Genomic DNA, 23,004 nt, shown 5'->3' on the forward strand with positions numbered 1-23,004 from the left:
TTTGAGCTATAGTTGAGTGTGTGAGGAGTTTTTCCTTCCCCCATTTTCGAGCTACTATTCATCAAGGAGGAGAAATGACATTTTTGGTGGAGCTTTGCTTGGTGGATATCTTCTAGGCTTTGGGAAGTTGATTAGGGGTAAGAAACCTTTAATTCCATGATGTTATTTTGATGATATGAGTCATAGAAATTGTGAGCATGGGTTGGGTGTGAAATAAATTAGTTTAAAAGGAAATTTGATGATGGATTTTTGATGTTTTGAATATAAGCATATGAAATAAACATCCACGTGTTAAATGAAGAAAAATTCTTTTGGTTTGTACACCCCTAGGTTTGGTCATGATGCGTTGTATAAGGGTCATTGTGCAAAATTTTATTTGATATATTTAGAGTGTCTAATGTGTTGGAGTGAGTATTAATTTGGTAAATTAGTGTGAAGGCTAATAGGGGAAAAAAACTTTGTGTCTTGATTCCCTATGATTCGACTATGGAGAGTGGTGAGGGACTTGATGTCCAAACATTAAGTTGGAACAATATAGAAACATACATTTGTATGTGTAAGTTACATGTAATTAAAAAGAAAAAAACCCTTGCCTATTTCCTTATAGTGTTCGACCTAGAAGGTGGTATAGGGGTATATTTTGTTACATTTTTATTTTAATAAAATGTGTGTTTCAAAGTATGAAAATGATAAGTCATGAAGTGAAATGGTTTGAAAAGAAATCATGGAAAAATATATTGATTTCCTAATTTTAGGCCCACGGTCCTTTAAAGTAAAATGCTATGATTTATGTTGGAAATTCGTAAGGGAATGGATGATTAAATTAAAGAACACCAACGGTTATAAAGGGGTCTAGACTTGTGTATTGGCATAGGATTGGAAAAAATGCAAAGAAATGAAAAGAAGCGATAAAATATATGCCTTATGTGAAAGCTAGGCATGATGGCATTTTATTAATTGGTATCTGTGGATTCTTGCTCTAGGTGTACCTAGGGACTAAAAGGAATCAGAATCTCTTGAAGATATATAAGTAACTTGTGCAACAAGTAAGGGTATTGGTAAAGCTTCAAGAGGTAAGCTCTATGTTTAAGGAGTCTTTTCTTGCTTGAGTGCTCCACCATGGTTAGTGAACTATGGTTGGACTGTATGACTGTGATTTAGATGCTTTGTATAGATGCATTCATATAGAGTTATTTGATAACATTATATGTTTTGCTCTGATATGACTTCTGAAATATGATTTCTGTAACAATCTCTGGCCATTGATTGTATAGTACTCTGATGTCCGCTTTGGGGTCCTCCCTCGGGACTAATGGTGTACGCCTCTGATATGTCTGGTTCCGCTTTGGGGTCCTCCCTCAGGAACACGTGCGTTGATTTCCGCTTGGGGTCCTCCCTTGGGAATGACGGCGCACATCTCTGATATGATATGGATATATGCTCTGTCCTGTTATGATATCTGTTATATGTTGTATTTGTATACTCTGTATCTGACTTTCATGCAGGAGTGAGCCAGGGGTATGGAGAATTCTCTATAAACCTGGAGCTTATTGAGATTTGTAATCTCACCCCTCGTTGGGGACATATTTTCAGGTGCCCAGATTCCCGGTGAGTCCTCACTAGGCAGGGACGCGACACGTGGCTGAGGCAGTTGACGGATCGGATTTTGAGTGGTTGTAGGCTACTAATTTTTGGAAGCATATTCATGTCATTTTGTATTTCCGCGTTTGATGGATCATGACATTGATCCTTTATTTTGTATATGGCATGTATATGTTTTGTACATGTCTGTCAGTTTGATGCATGTACATTTGAGTATTCAGGCACGTTATATGATGGTGTAGTATTCAGTTATGTTTATGTATTGGACTGCATGCTGTTAGATTAGTGGCACTGAGCCAAGTTATGCATGCGCCCATGGATGGGTATCAGATTATATTTGCATGACTGGTACTTCTGGATTGATGTGCTGTATAAACTGTTATCAGGAAATGATTCTGAGTGGGATTGAAAAATCCCCAGTTGTTCGATTTATAGAGGAAACTCTGTCCGATTTTCGTTTACGTCGAATGAGAATTTAAAAAGAAAAAGAAAAAGTTAGCTCGTATTTTCGTAAGTTAAGTCTTCCGCTGTTTCTGTTTATATCATATGCATGTTAATTGAACCGGCTTGAGACGGGGATGTTACAAATAGCATATGTGCAATCAAAGGATTTTTATTTTTTTTAATAATGGATTGGAAGCCATAAATTTTGATATTATTTTTTTTCTAACATATCTAGCTCAATTTCGATTTTGCAGAATTTTTTCTTAAACATATCTTAAAAATGACATAAAATTCATTAAGAGTAGTTATCTTTGAATAAAATGTATAACAATAATGCTTGGTGGATACATTTTAGAGCATGCAGATTACCTTGCATCACCAAAAAAAAAAATACCACAAAATGGAATCAGTATAATTGTGTAAAAAATAATATGAAAATACGTATAATTTTTAGATCATAAAAGCTCTATACCTGTGAGATCATGTGTATTTAATATGTAATTGGATTGTATTTCGTTGCAATACAAACAAGGAAAAGGACTTAATAAGTTAATTAGTTCAAAAATAATACTATGCAGAAGATAAATATAATTAGGTCAATGACAATATCTAAAACATAAATATATGTTGGATCTTGTGTAACAATATACATACGTGAGCTTCCCTTACTATATTCAAACATCAATTCTAGCAACTCAATGATTTAAATGTCGTGCCATCAATGGCAATAACGCGTTAGCCAAACGGTGATGATTTAAATCTTTGAAAAAAAGAGAGCCAAAGCAGCAAAAGTCAATTGAAGAAGGAGCTCTTTCTAAGAAATTCCAATGTGAAAATAAAATAAAAAACGTTTTTGGTACGTCAATACTTGTCATCTCTTTGGCTATGCCATCTTTTAGAGATAACTTATTCCCATATTCTATATACTTTGAGTATTGATTACTCCATGGACACCCACCTTCAGTTTATGCGTAGAAAAACTTATGACCGACTTTATTAATTTTCGTAGAAGTTTGGGGATCAACTACCAACGTGTTTCGTGCCTTCTTAAACATGAAAATGATTTGTCTTTGTGCAACTTTAATATCCAGCACAGAAAATTAATGGTTCCCAATTAATTATCTTTGTTTTCTAACTCTGATTTCATTTTGATGGAATATTAATTAGTCGAATGATTCAACTAGGTGTCTGATTAATTAAAATTTTGAACTTTTCAAAATTAATTATATCCTTTTGAAATCAATCCTCATAGTAAATATTATAGTTCTTTTTTTAACATTTGTAATTTGATTTTATCCAAAAAAAAGAAACATTTCTAATTTGATTTCTACTGCATCATTTTCCAATTTAATAACTAAAAAAAGTAACAACTTTGACGTAAAAATGTTAAAATGAATGGTGACATTGACAGCGACAACTGGCCAAGCAGATTCCTAGTTTCCTACTTGATATAGAAGATAATTTAGAGAAGATAAACTTGAATTGATTTCTCGCTTAACTTTGTGGAGTTGTTATAATATCTTGTTTTAATCTTTTGTTATATTTGTCAAATATTTGTTTACAATGTATTTTTAAGTATTTATAGTTGCTAATTTTTACCATAATTATTAAAACTTATCATCACTAATAAGAGGAAAAACTAACAACTAAACACTTGGCTCCTTTAGGTTAACTTTATCATTATTCCTTAGTTAGTTATTTCTTTATAATTTATTTTCACGTTCTCAATATTCATAGGCTGATTTTTAATGACACGTGTCGACAAGTGGGACGCACATGCATCCCATGATTGGGGTAATGGCTATTCACGTCAGCAACTTTGGACCGTTATTATCTCTCTCATAGAATCAACGTCCAATAGTTTCTGATCAAAAAACACATTTATTTTGTAATAGCAGATTATTCCTACCTTTTTCTTTTTCACCTTTACTTCATCTCCTCTTTTTTAACGTTATTAAATTACAATCTCAATTAATTTATAATTTTTTTCTTTCTAAAATTATGATTTAATAGTATTAGAAAAAATAAATTGAATAGACAAATATAATATCATATTTTATATTATTAATTATCATATATTGTAATTGTAGAGGTATGAATGAATCTGCCGACTTAATAGGAATTTACGATTCTGCTTATATTAGATTAGACTCGACCTGCTACGTAAAGTTAAATAAAACAAATTTGTTTACTACAAAAAAATAGAACAAATTCAGATATAAAAAAAAATTATTTAAAAGATAGGTGAGAAGCTTTTTTTCACTTACAAAACCTATAAACTGTCCTATATCAAATTATTATTTTAAATAAAATAAATAAATTATTATTTAATGATTTTAAAAAATAAAATAAAATAATATTATTTAATTATTAAATATTTAAATAATAATGTTATTTTATTATTAAAAATTTAAACAAATTAATAGATTTAAACCAAAATTTTTATTTTTTAAATATAAAAGAGACCAAACTAATTATTTTTATTGTTTAAATGAATGAGCATGCATAGTAAGAGTGTAAGACCCTCTCTCTCACCGTACATCAGAAGAATCGGTGCAATCTGGACCGTTGGATGCAGCGAGATGAAAAGGATGGAAAAATAGCTCTATAAATTCTGAAGAAAACGAGTTTCAGAGTGATTGGGTTTGCTTCAGTGCACCCAGAAACAGAAGCAGTAGGAGGAAGCCGATTAGATAGAGAAAGAGAGAGAGAGAGAGAGTTAGCGAGTTAGGGTTTCGAATTTAATTCACTGAGTCTTTGCATTGTGTCGCCGGCTTTTTTCTTTCGCCGGAGAAATTCTTGCTCCGATCTCCCCTGCTTTTGTTTCCAATAGCATAGCCGTTTGAAAGGATCGGTATTTCCGGCGAGGAGTTTGGGATGTTCCGGTGATTCTTTGATGATTTGAGTGTGGGCAAATTCCCGATTTTGACCCAAAGCAAAGGTCTTTACTCAAAAAAATTTACTGGGTTTGATTCGAGTCGTCTTCTTTGTCGATTTCGCGTTGATTAGACTGAGCATGACTGTGTCATTGTGATTGAGATTTGCGGTTTACATTTTTTGAGGAATTAAAAAAAGAAGTTAAAATTTATTGTTTTGGAATTCGGATAATGAACTTTGTTTTTGAGTGTTATATGCCTGAGAGAATTGTTCCCGACATTCAATTTTGGGAAGTGGGTCAGTAAATCTAGGCTAAGTTCTTCAACGTGCTGAATTGGGTTTGATATTTGAGGAAACCTTGACAAATTTACTGCATCTATTTCGTTCATGCTTTTGCTTTTGCTTTTTTTAAAAGGTTTGTACTTTTGTCAATAATAATTTATGCTGATGGTTTTGTTGGATTGAATTCATTTTTATGCCAAAGTTGTTCAATTGATTTCCTTTTGTTAGTGAATTGATCATTTCCTAATATAGTGGTTACTGCAACAGGCAGGAACCACTGGCTATTTCGTGTCTCAATTTTTTTGGCCTCCAAGTCTGTGGCTTTTCCCTCATTCTTTCACTAATCTTTGCCCTCCAAAAGAGCTTCACTCATTGTAACCCTTTAGCCTTGAATCGCTATTGGAATTGGCAAGTATGGCTGTCTCTTTGACACGTTTCTCATGGTGGTTATGGGGTGGCAAGGAGAAAGAGCCAGTTTCTAGTGGCTCTCCTCTGAATTCATCTTCTGAATGGGGTTTTTCCTTGAAGGAACGAGAGACTATGAAGTTCCCTTTGGTGAAGGGAACAAAGATTGCTCCATCTCACAGGAAGGTTAAACGGAAATTGCAGAGCAGGGAAGAAAGGAGAATTGATAGAGAGTATGATGTTGTATTGGTGCCATCCGATGGTGGTGGTTGTTTGTCAGGCTCTGAATCTGATGACTCAGACTGGTCCATTGGGTGGTTGGAGCCTCATGGCTCTGATTTTCAGAGTGATGATGAGTCGGATAATAGTTTTGCTGTACTGGTTCCTTGCTATAGACCTGGATGCAAGGAGGTGGAGGGTTCAAATAACGAGCTTTTGAGTGCCATCAAGAACCTCCCAAATGAATTTTCTTCTGGTAAGATTCAGAACGTGCTCTTGAAATATATAATTTGTTTTCGTTGAGTTATGTTGTTCTCTTTCTTAGCACTGTTCAACTTTTTCTGAGTAGTTAATTCTTTATGCTGTTCCTTTAAGGACAAACAAACTTTGTTCCGGTGCATTTTATATGTATTTTATAATTCATGATTTTTTAGTTCGTTTGGCCTTCTTGTTGATGATTCTAATTCTGATGAAGAAATTTGTCTGTCATAATCATCATGGCTATTTTGTTTGTGATTTTGTTATATTGATAATTAATACCGCTTAGTAACTATAAGTGCAATGGTGATTAGGGCTTCTGGCTCGCAAAATCCAAATACATAAGACAAATACTTCCCTTTTTTCATAGAATTGTCTTCAAATGTATCGATCTACGAGGTCTTTTTTTTTTGTTGGGGTGTGTGTGTGTGTGTGTGTGTCTGGATACTATTGGGGCATGTTTTTCTAGTCTATGTGGGTTTTGGCTCCTCTTTTATTTTCTGGGTGCTTTCATGTCTGATTTGCAAAGATACTGCCTTTCTTTTCTGTGTTAATTTTCTTTGTTTGTTGTATCTTTCTCTGTTCCAGCAGTTTCCTGATACTTCTGCCATGCACTTCTTTTTTCAGATAACAAAATTTTATTTTAATAGAAAACAAGGTCTTAGCTTGGAATCTTTGCTCAGGGCGGTAAATAAATTTTACTAAGTTGCTTTTATGATAGAGAAAAAAGTTATGCTCTCAAGTAACTTTAACTTTACAATTATTTAAGGTCCTAAATTCCACGCTATACAAGCCACAGTCAAATGATTGCGGACTTCCTTTTGTGATTCTTCGGTATTAGTAATTTTACGACAAAAATTGATTCCAATCTTAACATATGACCCTGAATAGCTTAAGTGACTTCAATCTTTTCTCTTATGTTTAGCCTCTGGTTTTTGGGTTGCTTACCCTTGGTTGATTGTTGAGCACAATATCATCTGGCCGTTCGAGTTGGATTTGTAGATCATTACTTCAGTTCAACTCTGCAATTTTTAATAGTAAATAGAAATTAACGATAAGCGTATACTATATGATATTATGTGTAATAAGTTATGCTAAGCAGAACAACCCTACTTTTCTATTTCTGAACTGTTTCTTGTCCATGGAAAATGAGCTCTTGTTTTCCAGATCTTCATGGTTGACCGTACGTTAAAACTTAATCATCCTAGGACATACGGATCAAGTTGATTGAACAACAATTGCATACTCCAAACTGCAAGTTGGGTATTATTGTGCTTAAAATAACAACCTGCCATCTTCAATTGAGCTATTTGTACAATTCAAAACTAGGGAAAGTTGTCTTGTAATTAATGATGGCAACGCTTTTGGATCTATACTTTTGTTGGAAATCAGGGGAGTAAAATCATTCATTCACAGTACTAGTTTTTCTTATGGTTGTTAATGCATTCATCTGTAATATTATATCTGTATCTGCCTTTTAACTAGGGGATGTGCCATCCATCCGTACTTAATTTTTTGGGGTACTGATTGAATTTGCAGCTGGCAACAATTACATGGAACAATGGCTTGCTTCTATTCAGAATTTTGAAGCGTAGAAAACTACTTCATCTTCTATGACTACGGACCTCTCTGACAACCTTCTAGTAGTAGAGGAGGCAAAATAATCCATGAATATCCTTTATTCATCCATTGTACTTTTTGTATATAGAATCCTCCTCTCCTCTTATTGTAAAAGCTTAAATTGAAATGGAAATTTTCGATCTAGAAAAATACTATATAACCAATCACTACTATAATGAAAAGAATTCCACTTATCAAAAAATAAAAAAATGAAGAATTTCGCATGGACATGATATGGAGTTATAGACTTATAGTGGAGGATTGCATTTGTCATATTTTGAAAGATTAGATATTTTTGTACTCTAATAATTGCTCATGACAACTGAATACAATTGTAAAAGTAATCAAATATTTTGAATGGGTAATGCGGTTGCCCTTCTTAACTAGCTATTCATATTTTTTTATTAATCATTTTTTATTATAATATCTCAAATTATGTAAACGGAGAAATAAAAATATAAATTAAGTTAAGGCTTTAATCACATTTTGGTTGATAAACTTGTCTTTGGGGTGCTTTAGTATGTGCAGAAATGGAAATGCAATATGCAAAGATAAATTATCCTATCCACTTTTACTACGCACAAACTAGGAAACAATATTCTTTTCTTTTTTCTTTTTCGGTCAGTTCTTCATAAATTCATTTTGCAATTTTTTTTCTCTCCATCTTGGGGACCGTAACTCTGTATAACTCTTTTATCAAAACTGGCATATAATGCGTGGGACCACATGAAGGTGCGATGCAAAGATGAACCACATAGAAAGGAAGAATAGAATAAATATGCTGAATATTTTCTCTCAATTGGATAAGATTCTTCCTTTTTGAGCCTTGAGGCTTGACTTGAAAGCGTGGGTGGTAATATAGAAAATTTTGTAAGGACAAAGGAAAAGAAATAATTATTTGGCCGAAATCTATTTGAGAATATACAAGCATTTTGCTGTCAAGTTATCATTACTTAATTTTTTTTTATGAGGAATTGGAATTCATAGAACTGACATTTCAACACGATCCCCATATCTTGTGCATGACGATATAAACTAAAACTATGATTAAATGATTTGGTTGTCTCTGCCTCTTTCCCATTGTTTCTTTTATATATATTTTTTTCTTTATTTGTAATTGTCTCTTTCACATTGTTATTATGAAGTTACAACGAAACAGAGGACTTTGACCTCGGAATTATAACGCATTGTTTGTAGCCAGTTATACAACGGGAGAAGAGAAGAGAAAACTAAAAATAAACCACAGAGGAGACATGAATAGAAAGGGAGGCCATATTTACAATTTTTTTTTCTTTCAATCATTTTTATAATCGGATCAAAATTAAATTAATGATTACAAAATAATATTAAGTGAGACTGTTGATTTGATTTTAATCCAACAACAATAAAAGTGATTGTAAGGAAAAAAAGATGGTAAATATAATATTTCCCAAAAAAAATACCATAATTTTTTCTTCTTTTGCTTGAGTTTAAAGAAGAAGAAGCAAAAATATTTATCTTTTTTTATTTGATTTATAATTAATTAATATTTGATATGTATGTTTTTCAATATTAAGTATGATAATATATTATTTTTATGATTAATTATTGTAACAATTATATAAAAAAGGGGTTGCTCATGAATCCCTCAGAATTAATTCACTCTTAATAACTTAAAGTCTTTTAACTTTCATTTGAGATTCATGTAACTTTAGCCATCCTTATTCATGTTTTACAAAAGAATTTGGTTTTTGTGCGAATTCATGGTATTTTATGATAAAAGTATTAAAAATATATATAAAAGACTCTTCCAATCATAAAAAAGAGTTTAAATATAAAACATAGACTGATTGTCAGTTTGTCACTTTGTTGTTATTGTCTATAAATTAGTTGTCAAATTTTGAAAATGTGGCAAGCAAACAATTAACATTAATATTTTTAGATATTTCTTGTTTCTTTAATTTGTTGAGATGTTACTTTTTTTTATACAAATGAGAAAATAAAAATAAAAAAAGACTACAAACAAACATAATCGTGACTTCGTGAGCCCTATCCTCACAATGTAATACTAGAAGAATAGAAGATATACTAACGATAATAGTTTAGTTGGAATATGGGAGTTGAATATGTGAGATAAAAGCATATATTCAATTCCACTAAGATTATCTTTAGGAAAGATTTAAAGTCTTATTCCTAAATTTACCTCAAATAAAATTATCTCTCGTAAAAGATACACATGATTTATCAAAAATAAATAAATAGAAGATATATGTACTCCGTATCTATTGCTAGCGTTGATAAGGGTGTAGTATGCTGATTTTACCAAAAATAAATTCTATCTGAACCACTTTTTTCGTTTTTTAAAATGTTTGACCGAATCAAATTTTTGGTCAAATTTATTACCTGACTAATGCAGAAAGACGTAACACTTGACATCAACAATATCTTTATCCTAAATTAATTGGTGTGGTGGTAGATGAACCCAAATAAAAGATACAAAAAGGTTGAAAAAATAAAAATAAAAGTAAAAATAAATAAAAAATAAATAAATAGAATAATATATATATATATATATTTATATATATATAAAAGTAAAAAAGAAAGGGAAAAGAAGAAGAAGGGGAAATGAAGGGGAAAAGGACTAAAAAGGGACCATCTGGAACATAGGAATAACAACGTGTCTAACCTCCACCATGCTTATAGCTTTTCTCCATTCCGTTCTAAGGCATACCGTCAGCCAATGTATATCTCACTCCATTAAATCTTGTTTTACTACCTTCCCCCAAGTAAGTTTCGGACTACCTCTACCTTTTTTTGTGTTGAGCTCTTGGTAACAAACTTCTGTTCTTAGGGAGCATCCATGGGCCTTCTCATTACGTGCCCAAACCACCTCAATCTATGTTCTCTCATCTTCTCAGCCACCGGTAGTACTCCTACCTTTCGTCGAATATCTTCATTTCTTATCTTATCCATCCTCGTATAATCACACATTCACCTTAACATCCTCATCTGTGCTACTCCCATTTTATGTTCATGTTGTCTATGTGCTGGCCAACATTCAGCTCCATATAGCATTGCAGGTCTTACTGCTGTTCTATAGCATTTTCCTTTTAACTTAAGGGGGATTTTGCGGTCACACAAAAACCCAGATGCACTACGTCATTTCATCCACCCTGTTCTGATTCTATGATTTACATCCTCATCAATCTCTCCACCTTTTTGCAAAATGGAGCCCAGGTATTTAAAAACATCTTTCTTGGGTACTTCTTAACCACTTAGATGCACGGGATCTTTTGTAACGCCCTGTGTATACCCGGTTGTTATCACGTCATCGTATTAAGCTACGCTTAATTAAAATGCGGAATTAACTTTTCTTTTCAATTATGACGTCATTATTAATTACCGAGTTGATTACTTAATCCTTATTCAAAACATTGCTTGTATGTAATTGCAAATAGACAACTAACTACACTGAATATCCTCATAATATAAATATGTGTGTATCTAAATCACAGAACTACAACACATAGTTCGGACCATATCCTTATACATTTATACCACTCAATTCTAAAATAAGACATAGTCAATCAATGTGGCATGGACAACCCCCATGCTCACCAAATAAGGCAACAAAGCCCAACAGTGTCTCAAATCAAACAACATGATAGTAAATAAAGAACATGTCAGCAACCAAGCATATCATCATAAACAACATATATCTCAACTCAGCTCCGGCCTCCTGCCGCCCGAGGTATCAACCCCCGAGTTACCTGAACCTGAAAATGTGCCCCAAACGTGGGGTGAGATCTCTAAACAGAATCTCAGTAAGACAAGGGGTCCTCAAGGATCTCTCCACCCCAAGCTCACTTACATGTGCAATATAAGTTCTAAAAACAGTAAAACAGCATAAGTTCCAAAATCAGTGCAATGCAGCAGAATAATCATGTCATGCGTGTCAAAATATCCTACTGGCCAAAGAAATGCAGAATTTACATACGTCTATTACCTACAATCAGTGCAAGACACCACTTACACCCACCCACATAGTCATCCTATTGTATGTCTCCACATACTTAGACTTACCGTCTAGGTGGCACAACACATGCATATCATAAAGCACTTGCACATAACAGCTCAACAGCATTTCAAAGGTTCAAACATGAAAACACATCATGCATATAAACCATTCCCCCATGGGGTATGGTGGAACCAACAATGGCTAAACCGAGGACACAAAAGCTTACCTCTTTAGCAATCAATCCAAGCCAAGTCCACACTAGCTCAATGTCACCAAACAGCACAATCACAATCTGTTTTAGACTATAATCATATCAATATTCATACACCAATAGTTCATGACATAACGACAACGTCTCATGCCATTAGGCTTCTCCCAAAGCCATAAGCCCTTAATCTCATTGATTCTGACTTAGAATATTTATTACAGAGGTTCAACTAACCAATCTAGGCTCCATAAACCCCAAATACAGTTTTGTATGAACAGAACAGTCACACTCTCGAAATTCTCAGAATATCCAGATATCTCCAACCCATATCCGGATATTTTGCGACATAATGCAATTTCTGCATTTCGCGAGATATCACTCCCAAGGTTCAACTTTTAACCCAATTCAGCGTCCACGCATGTGTTTTTATACACTTTTAGGTTCATATTCATGTTAGTTACCTATTTAACTCATTTTACATGCCAAGACTTGATCTTTAACAAGGAAACTCATGATCAAAGGTGAAGAACATACCCCAAGCTCCAAAATAGAAAAGAGAGGTGCTCTTGGAGCTCTCTATGAAGCTCCCAAGGTTCTGACTTCAAGATGCACGAAAATGGCACACCAAGAATGGTTCTTTCTCTTCAAAGATCACTCCTTGAAGCTCACAATGCCATGACAATGGCTTCCACAACAAGGTTCAAGAACTCAGCCCAAGACTCTCACTAAACAGTACCCACAACTCAGAAACAAGAGCCTCTCACCCACTCAAGTCTTCCCCACACCCAACACTGGTGTTCTGATGAAGGTAAAGTGAAGAAATGTAGTCACTTTGGCTCAAAAGAGGAAGAGGGAAGGGTGGTCATCTTGGAGAGAAACACAGCAGCCAACTCTCACGTAGGAGGCACCAGAAATGACCTGGGATCATGTGCCAACAAGCATTTATAGTGGTTTAAGTTTTAATCGCATTGTATTAACTTTAATAGCTACGCTTAGGATTTTAATCTCAAACTTAGGATTCTGAACCTAGCCATTTTTCTAAGATTTTTCATATTTTTATTTTATTTTTCGCAGCACTTTGTCGGTACGCGCTTTTACGTAGCCAGTATCATTTCTGACACCAATTCTTATTATTTTGACTTCAAACTTGTTATACTAGTCCTATATATTATTCTAGTAATATATACACAATTTTCATAATTTTCCGGGATACTTCATCGATACGCATTTATACCGTGAGGGAGAACCAATATCTACACTTTTCGTCAGAAAAGCGACTTTTCACATTATTAATCACTTACCCTAATTATTTAAGCCTTCTCATAATTATTAGTGTCAATTATGGAATTATCTCATTAATCTCATAATTAATTAATTAAATTTCTAATTTAGCGGTGCGGGTTCTTACATTCACCCCACCTTTTAAAGATTTTGTCCGCAAAATCAGAAACATTCTTGTCCCGAAACTCGGGGTATTGCCGGAGAAGCTCGTCCTCTCTCTCCCAAGTACACTCCTCAGAAGTTCTTCCTGTCAATTGTACTTTGACCATCGGAATGATCTTGCTCCTCAGTTTCTTCTCGTCACGATCGAGAATCTTGAGCGGTCCGCAGGAGCCTTTAAGTTCCCCCGAACCTCCACATCGTCAGGCTGCACCACGTGCGATGATCCGCAATATATTTCTGAAGCTGAGACACGTGAAACACGTCGAGATATTGGCCAAGTTCGGAGGCAAGGAAAGCCGGTAGGAAACAAGTTCTACTCTACCAAAGATTTGGTATGGCCCTATAAATCTCGGGCTAAGCTTCCTCACTCCGAGAGCCCGACCAACACCAGTGACAGGTGAAAGTCTCACAAACACGTGCTCATCCTCACTGAACTCCAGTGCACGATGCTTAACATCATAATAGTTCTTTTGGCGATTTTGCGCCTGCTTCAGCTTTTCTCTGATCATCTGGATCTGCTGGGTGGTATATTGGACGAAATCCAAGCCAAATAATTCTTTGTCTCCAACCTCAAACCAATAGGTAGGAGTCTGACACCTCCTACCATACAATGCCTCGTAGGGTGCCATGCCCAGGCTAGCATGGAAATTGTTGTTGTAAGAAAACTCAACCAATGGCAGGTACCTATCCCATGCTGAATCCTGCTCCAACGTGCAAGCCCTCAACATGTCCTCCAAAGTCTGGATGGTCCGCTCAGTCAGTCCGTCAGTCTGAGGGTGATATGCTATACTCAATCTCAATTGAGTACCAAAAGCTCCCTGCAGGGCCTCCCAGAATCGAGATGTGAACTTCAGGTCCCTATTACTGATGATACTCTCGGACACCCCGTGAAGCCTCACAATTTCGCGAACATAAAGTCTGGCCAACTGCTTAGTAGTGAAGCTCACCTTTACTGGAAGAAAATGGGCAGACTTGGTCAATCTGTCCACAATGACCCAGATAGAGTCCCAACCAGCTTGAGTCTTAGGCAATCCCACCACGAAGTCCATGGAAATGCTCTCCCATTTCCATTGCGGAATTTCTAGAGGTTGAAGCTTACCAGACGGCTTCTGGTGTTCTATCTTCACTTTCTGGCATATCAAACACTTGGACACGTACACAGCTATGTCTTTCTTCATGCCCGACCACAAGAAATTTCTCTTTAAGTTCTGGTACATCTTTGTAGCACCAGGGTGGACAGTAAACTGGCCCTTATAAGCCTCTGCCATCACCTCCTCAGTCAAAGGACCTCGAGGAATTACAATCCTCTTCTGAAATATCAGTAATCCATCCTCATTCCAAGACACACCGTTTTGGTTCTCACATAGTCCAGGCACTCCTTTTACACTTGCGCCTCTTTGATCTTCTCCATCAGCTCATTTATAACCTCTGTTGTTTCCATCTCGAGAAGTGCACCCCCAAATAAAGAGGTCACTGACAAATCCGAAACTTCTCAATGACATCACAGTCACCCATCATCAAACTAGACAGACTCACAAATTTCTGACTCAAAGCATCAGCCACCATATTGGCCTTGCCAGGATGGTACTTTAACTCAAAGTCGTAGTCCTTTAGGATTCCATCCATCTCCGCTGTCTCATGTTCAGCTCCTTCTGATCAAACAAGTACTTCAGATTCTTGTGATCACTGAACACAACAAACTTCATGCCATACAGATAATGCCTCCAAATCTTGAAAGCAAAAACAATCACCGCAAACTCCAAGTCATGAGTCAGGTAGTTGTCCTCATGAGGCTTTAACTGCCTCGAAGCATAAGCAACAACTCTTCCGGTCTGCATCAACACACAACCCAGCCCTTTTTCAGAGGCATCACAATACAACTCAAATTGCTCCACAGGATTAGGAAGAGTCAACACTGTTGCAGTTGTCAATCTCTCCTTCAACTCCTGAAAGCATTCCTCATACTCCTGAGTCCACATAAAAGGAATTTCCTTCTGGGTAAGGCGAGTCAATGGTAGAACCAGCTTGGAGAATCTCTCAATGAACCTCCGGTAGTAACCTTCCAAACCCAAGAAGCTCTTCACTTCTGTAACCGTTTTGGGCCTCTCCCAATCCAACACGGCCTCAATCTTGTTCGGGTCTACTGCAACTCCCTCAGCAGAAATCACATGCTTAAGGAACTTCACTAACTTGAGCCAAAACTCATATTTCGAAGGCTTAGCATAAAGCTTTTTCTTCTTCAACACTTGCAACACAATCCTCAAGTGCTCTGCATGCTAATCCTCAGTCTTGGAGTATATCAAGATATCGTCAATGAAGACGATCACAAACCGATCCAAATACGGCTGAAAAACACGGTTCATGTAGTCCATGAACACTGCGGGTGCATTGGTGAGTCCAAACGGGATCATCAAATACTCATAGTGACCGTATCTCGAACGAAACGCGGTCTTAGGGACATCCTCCGACTTGACCCAAATCTGATGGTATCCGGACCGGAGATCAATCTTCGAGTACATGCAAGCACCCCTGAGTTGATCCAACAGATCATCAATACGAGGGAGGGGATACTTGTTCTTGATTGTCACCTTGTTCAACTGTCTGTAATCGGTGCACAATCGAATAGTCTCATCTTTCTTTTTCACAAAAATGACAGGTGCTCCTTATGGAGACACGCTCGGTCGAATGAAGTCTTTTGTCGAAAGATCCTCAATATGCTTCTTCAGCTCTGCCAACTTTGGTGGAGACATCCGATATGGAGCTAATGAAATAGGCCCCACACCAGGCAACAAGTCAATGGAGAACTCTATCTCCCGCTGTGGCGGAAACTCAGGAATCTCCTCAGGAAACACCTCGAGGAATTCCCCCACCATAGGAATGCTAGTGATATCCTCCTGTGTCCCACTCACCAAACCTCCCAACATGACATAACCAAATGCCCCTGCTCTCAAGTCTCTCATAGCCTGCAGCTCTGTAATATAAGGTGAGGAACTGGCTGTGGAATCACACGGAGGCATCACCACTCGCTTTGCGCAACAATCAATCATCACACAATTCTTGGACAACCAATCCATGCCAAGGATGATTTTCAAATTATCCATCGGCGATCCTATCAGATCTACCGAGTAGTCACGGCCATCCCACTGAAACACAACATCTCGACGTACAGTGGAGGTATCACACTTTTCTCCGGTGGCGGTAGTCACCCGCAACGGTGGAGAAAGAACAACACTGGGCAACTCAAGCCCCACAGCAATCGGGGTTGCAATGAAAGAATGTGTAGCCCCAGAGTCAAACAATACATCAACAGCAATTCCACCAATGGAAACAGTACCTCTAACCAGGTTCAGAGCTCTATCCGACTGCTGCTGATCCAAGGTGTAAACACGACCAGTGACAGGTGGCACTGCAGGTGCCGCTGTAGGTGAAAGGGGAACCATCTGAAGTGGAATTGCCTGAACCGCTGCAGCTCTCGCGGTCGACGACGGAAAATCTCTGGAGTAGTAGCCCGCCTGGCCACACTGAAAATAGATCAACTGGTCGGTAGCACACGGCCCCACATGGAATTTCCCACATCCCGAGCATCTGGGAATAGGAGGTCTAGCTAAACTCCCCTAAGTAGAAGTCTTCTTGAACTGGCTAGGCGCCTGGCTAGCTGCCAACTGTTTCCCTTTGCCTTTTCCAGCAAACTTCCTGTCTTTCCAGGAAGTGGAACTACCAGTTCCTTTTACCTTAGCAACCTTGGCCCTCTTGGCCTTGCTCACAATACAGACATCCTCAATGTCCCTACACTGTTGTACCAGTGTACCAAAGTCTCTAGACGCAGCACTAGCAATACGATATGAAATCTCCTCATTAAGTCCTCTGCGGAACTTAGAGGCCAAGAATGTAGGGGTCGACATAGCAATCCGAAAATGTGCAAACTCGACTAGTTCATTGAACTTAGCCAAGTACTCGTCAACTGACATCGAACCTTGCACCAGTCTGTCAAACCCTCCCCGCTTCCTCTCCTGAGCATCTTAAGGAAAATATCTATCCAGAAAGAAATCCTCAAAGAATGGCCATGTAATCACATGACCGTGCATCTCATAGACGTGAGAGGTGTTCGTCCACCACTCATGAGCATCGCCTTCCAACATGTAGGTGGCAAACATTAATTAAAAATTCCTAATTTAACGGTGCTGGTTCTTGTAATCTTGGTCTACATCTCTTATCATAGAAAACTCACACTTCATATACTTAGTCTCGCTCCGACTTAACGTGAATCCTTTAGATTCCAACGTTCTTCTCCAATATTCAAGTTTTCTATTAACACCGTATTTACTCTCATCGATAAGCACAATATCGTCTGCAAAAAGCATACACCATGACACTTCCTCTTGAATATCTTTTGTTAGTTCATCCATAGCTAAGGCAAAGAGATACAGACTTAGAGCCGACCCTTGGTGTAAACCTACCGTGATAGGCAAATAACTTGATGTTCTGTTACAAGCTTACACACATGTAGTAGCCCCATCATACATATCCTTGATTGCCTTTACATACTTTGATGGTACCTTTTTCTTCTCCAGAACCCACCATAAAACTTTCCTTGGAACCCTATCATATGCTTTATCAAGATCTATGAACACCACATGTAAGTCCTTCTTCTTTTCTCGATATCTTTCCATTAATTATCGCATTAAGAAAATGGTTTCCATGGTACATCTTCCTGGCATAAATCCAAATTGATTTACAGAAACCTTGGTATCTCTCCTCAAGGATGTTCAATAACCCTCTCCCACAACTTCATAGTATGGCTTATTAGCTTAATACCTCTATAGTTAGAACAATTCTGTATATCTCCCTTGTTTTTGTAAATAGGCACAATCATACTTTTCCTCCATGCATCAGACATTTTATTTGTCTGAAGAATCTTATTGAAAAGATTGGTCAACCATTTTATTGCCACATCCCCTAGGCCTTTCTACACTTCAATAGGGACACTATCAGGTCCCAAGGCTTTATTAGTCTTCATCCTCTTTAAAGCCTCCGTAACACTTGACATATCGTGTTTAAATGTGGTAGCCTATCTACCGTGTTTAGTGTTGATAAGAGATATGACACTTGACATGTCATGTCTAAACGTGGTAGTCACACTGCCACTTTTAGTGTAACGACAAACATAAATATTGTTTCTTATGCCTCATGACAAAGTCACATTAAATGCAGTAGGTAGACTATCACGTTTAAATGTGGTATGTCAGGTGTCACGTCTCTTGTCAACATTAAACGAGACAGGTAGACTATCACGTTTAGACACGACATGTAAGATGCCACGTCTCTCTACATTAATCTGGTAATAAGTTTGACCAAGAGCTCAATTCGGTCAAACTTTTTGAAAAACAAACTAGTACGGTCAAAATCCTGAACCATTCACCGTGGAAGGTGGGAGAATGTTGCTAATCTTGGCAAGAATCTACTCATGGAGAAAGGCTCGAAGCCACAACCAAGAACGCATTTTTTGTACACCCTTAATATGTTTGCCTTCAATTAAAAAAGTGACATTTGCTTTAAAAAATATTTTTCTCTCTTCTCTGTACACATCTCAGTCATTGTCCGATTTTGATTGGCCTGTCGACTGACTCAAGGGTACAATGAGAATACCATAATAGTTTCGCATGACCAATCTCACGTCCCACGATCAATAGTACATTAGCCAACTTTTCACCTTTACAAAGCCACAAGGGAAGGTTAGCTTAGTGATGAAGAGTGTAAGTAATTATATAATAGGTTCTGTATTTAATTTCTTAATGCATCAAAAACAAAAAACAGAAAACTTTTTACCTTTACAGCTCCTCAAGTACGTGTTGGTTAGTGTAATTGATCGATGGCAAACAGTTTAGGACCCATTTGTGTATCTAACCAAAAATCAACAAAACACCCATCTCCCAAAAAGATACAAAAATGTTGTGTAACTCCTTCATTTTTTATAAATAATAATAATTTAATGATAAATTATTAAAAACAACTCTCCAAAATTATAATTTAACCATAAACAACATTTCAAAAATCATAACGCAATCATAAATTATTAACCAATAAAGTTCCAAAACATTTCAGATGTGAATGTTTTCTTTAATGATTATTAGGTAAATAATATTTTATTATTACAATATTAAATTTATCATTCCTATAAATCAGTGGCGGACCCAAAAAATTTTATTTATGTCTGCACATTTAATGACGAGGGTTCGGAGATAGCGTCCCTGATTTTTTTAAAATAAAATTTTAAATGCATTAAAAAATAAAAAAATATAAATAAGAAAAAAAAAGTTTCAACTTAACCTAGAATAATAATAATCAAGAGTCAATTAAGCTATTACAATAAAACGATTATAAAAGCATTCTTCGATTCTTTATTCCTTGAAAATATTGTATTATATCTTCATTATCAATCTTATTAAATATATCACATTCAACATAAGTTAGCATGTATGCGTTAAACCAATCATCACTTAAAAAGAAAGAAATATGTTATCAAAAAAAAAAAAAAAAGAAATATCTGCGATCTCATTATAAAAAAATGAATTCTACTTATTTGAATATTATTAGAATAGTAATATATTATTAAGCTAAAAGGATAATTTTGTCAACAAAAGTTTGAAGCCAAACTTGACTTTGCCTCAGATGATGCCAAACATGTTGGCACTATGTTCGAGGTGATTTCGGAAGCAATCAAGATTTTGAGTGGTTTCAACATAAAACCAAAAAAACTCACTTAAACTTAAGGGCTTTTTGACCCTTTTACCCTTCATTAATTAATTAATAACCATTTTTCTCTCTATTCAAGACTATCTACCCCTCTTTAATCGATTAACTTGAAGATTTAATCGATTAAATGGTCAAAACTGGCAAAAATGGTTGACTTGAAGATTTAATCAATTAAATCTTCATGTTAATCGATTAAATCTCCCAACAGGCAACAAAGGTCAAATCTCCTCCATAAACAAAAGAAGATTCCATGCATATGAAGCAAATCAACAAGCATAGATAACCAATCAAACAAAGAAACCAACAAAAGAAAAACGATTCTTGGAAATTGAGAATTTTTTTTATTTTTTTTAAATATGAATTACTTTCAGTTCTTTGAGAGAATTTGAGTTCCAATGTATTGGTTGATGGTTAAAATCTATCTGAAGTAGTTACGGTGTTTTTTTGTCTTTTTGCTTCGATAAGCAAATGCAAACACTGTTAATGGTTTGATTTAGCAATAGCACGAAAAGAAAAATGATTCTTGGAAACTGAATTGATTTACATGAACAGGCCTGACTCCGTTTCTACCTCTCACATGAAAACCTTGCTTATTATATGAAAAACGGCGCGAAGTGATCCTATTGTCAACCTTGGAACGATGACAACGATCAAGGCAAACAACGAACCCTTCCCGTCTTGCATATTCATCATAACAATACTTAGCAGAATCTTCAATCAGTTTTTCGTGTATTGGAGGTTATTTAAATTTTGAATTTTGAATTTTGAATTTTGAATTTTGAATTTTGAATTTTGAATTTAATATAATAGGAGTTGATTGTGATTTGTATTTAATAGGAGCTGATTGCGTTTTGTATTTAATAGGAGCTGATTGCGTTTTGTATTTAATAGGACGCAATCAGTTCCTATTAAATACAAATCACAATCAACTCCTATTACATTAAATTCAAAATTCAAATAACCTCTAGTACCGTGTTTGTCTCATTCAATCAATGTTTTCATGCTTATTTGGGATATTTAATCGATTAAATATAAGTTTTAATCGATTAAATCAATTAAGAGGGATATTTAATCGATTAAGAGGGATATTTAATCGATTAAATCTTCAAGTCAATCATTTTTGCCAGTTTTGACCATTTAATCGATTAAATCTTCAAGTTAATCGATTAAAGAGGGGTATATTGATAGATAGTTTTGGATAAGGGAATAAATGGTTATTAATTAATTAATGAAGGGTAAAAGGGTCAAAAAGCCTAAACTTGAGAGTCGATACTTAAGAATTCCAAACTTTTCAAAAGTTACTACTGTCTGCACTTGGAGTCATGTGCAATAACATAGGTCCGCTATTACTATAAATGGAGTTTAGAGGAGTTAGTAATTACTGCTTCAAAATTTAGAAAAATCAATAAGAGAAGGATCTTGAAAATTTTTAATTAAAAAAACTCTACTAAGGGAAAAAGAGAAAATTAAAGAAATGAAGAGTGAGAAAACTTGATAATAAATAAATATAAAAGTAAATATTAAGGGTGATGATATATTTTTTTATATTTCATAATATAAATCCCACGAAAATATTATTTTGTTATCTTATTTTACTTTTTCTCTTTTTACTTAACTGGTCCGATGCGATAACGCGTTCAAATTTTTGGAAACAAATGATGCAAATGGTTAAAAAAAATTGTAACATTTATAGAAGAAAGACCTTTTAGTGTAGGGTGTGTGTGTTAGGAGTGTGTGTAGTGTAGGGTGTTGTGTTCAATTCCTTGTAACCTCCAAAAAAAAGAAAGACCTTTTAGTATTATGTTATATTTATAAACTAAATATATATTTTTCACGTAAATCTACATATAAGGATTATTATTTTTAAAAATTTTAACTTTTTTCAAATTAACGATGTTGGAATAGGACCAAACAATTACTTATTATATGATAGTGTTGAACAATAGAGAAAATTTATCTTTCGAAAGGAATTTTGTTTTTCTTTGCAAATCTTCATTGCACTTAATATAAATAAAGAACATAATTACTCAAAACAATACAAACTTATCAATGCACCACTAGGGATAGCCTAGTGGTGTTGGGTGTGTTTAAGGTGTATTAGGTATGCGGTTCGATTCCCTGTAATTTCCCAAAAAAAAATACAAACTTATCAATTTAAAGAAAGAGAAAATTTATATTTACAAACTATTTTCGTTTATAACTTTTTATAATTATATTTTGATCGTTGATTTCCGTCAATCAATGATTATTATTTGGGTTCGTTTTTTCTGCAGTTACTGCAGATAAGTTATCTGCAGTAAGCCTAATACGACGTCGTTTTGGGGCGGAAATCATGGTGTTTTTGTAATTTTAATGTATTTCAGGGTTATAATTGTCCTTATATTATAATTTTTTAAGATTTCAATCCCAAAACGACGTCGTTTTAAGAATAAATGCAGATAACTTATCTGCATTAACTGCAGAACGTCGTTTTAAGAATAAATGCAGATAACTTATCTGCATTAACTGCAGAAACACTTTTCCCTTATTATTTATTGTGAATTAATAATTAAATAAATTTAATTTACAAAAATAATAATTGTTAATTAACAGAAATCAACAGTTATGATATGATTATAAAAATCTATAAACGTAAATAGTTTGTAAAATGATGCAAATAGTTAGCTTTTTTTTAACATTTGTAGAAGAAAGACCTTTTAGAATTATGTTAATATATATATATATATATATATATATATATATATATATATATATATATATATATATATTTCACATTAATCTACATATACGGATTATTTTTTTTTTTAAATTGAACTTTTTTCAAATTAACGATGTTGGAATAGGACCAAACCAAAATATTACTTATTATATGATAGTGTTGAAGTTGAACAATAGA

At 35.1% G+C, this 23,004-nt stretch overlaps 1 protein-coding gene across 3 annotated transcripts; it reads left to right on the forward strand.

Annotated features, from left to right (window-relative positions):
• Window positions 1-4,699: 4,699 nt before the first annotated feature.
• On the forward strand, window positions 4,700-8,040 carry LOC133295198 (uncharacterized). Of its 3 annotated transcripts, none has more exons than XM_061493994.1 (3): window positions 4,700-5,338; window positions 5,473-6,085; window positions 7,627-8,040. In XM_061493994.1, the coding sequence occupies exons 2-3, from the start codon at window positions 5,620-5,622 to the stop codon at window positions 7,680-7,682; spliced, it is 522 nt and encodes a 173-aa protein (XP_061349978.1). In that variant the 5' UTR covers window positions 4,700-5,338; window positions 5,473-5,619; the 3' UTR covers window positions 7,683-8,040. The 3 variants fall into 3 exon arrangements, with proteins under 3 accessions (XP_061349978.1, XP_061349976.1, XP_061349977.1); XM_061493992.1 differs by having other exon boundaries at window positions 4,700-4,987; XM_061493993.1 differs by having other exon boundaries at window positions 4,700-6,085.
• The last annotated feature ends 14,964 nt before the right edge of the window (window positions 8,041-23,004 follow it).

Source organism: Gastrolobium bilobum, unplaced genomic scaffold (assembly GCF_033153095.1).
Source record: "Gastrolobium bilobum isolate Gb01-03AN ecotype WA unplaced genomic scaffold, APGP_CSIRO_Gbil_v1 utg8601, whole genome shotgun sequence".
NCBI classification, from domain to species: Eukaryota; Viridiplantae; Streptophyta; class Magnoliopsida; order Fabales; family Fabaceae; genus Gastrolobium; species Gastrolobium bilobum.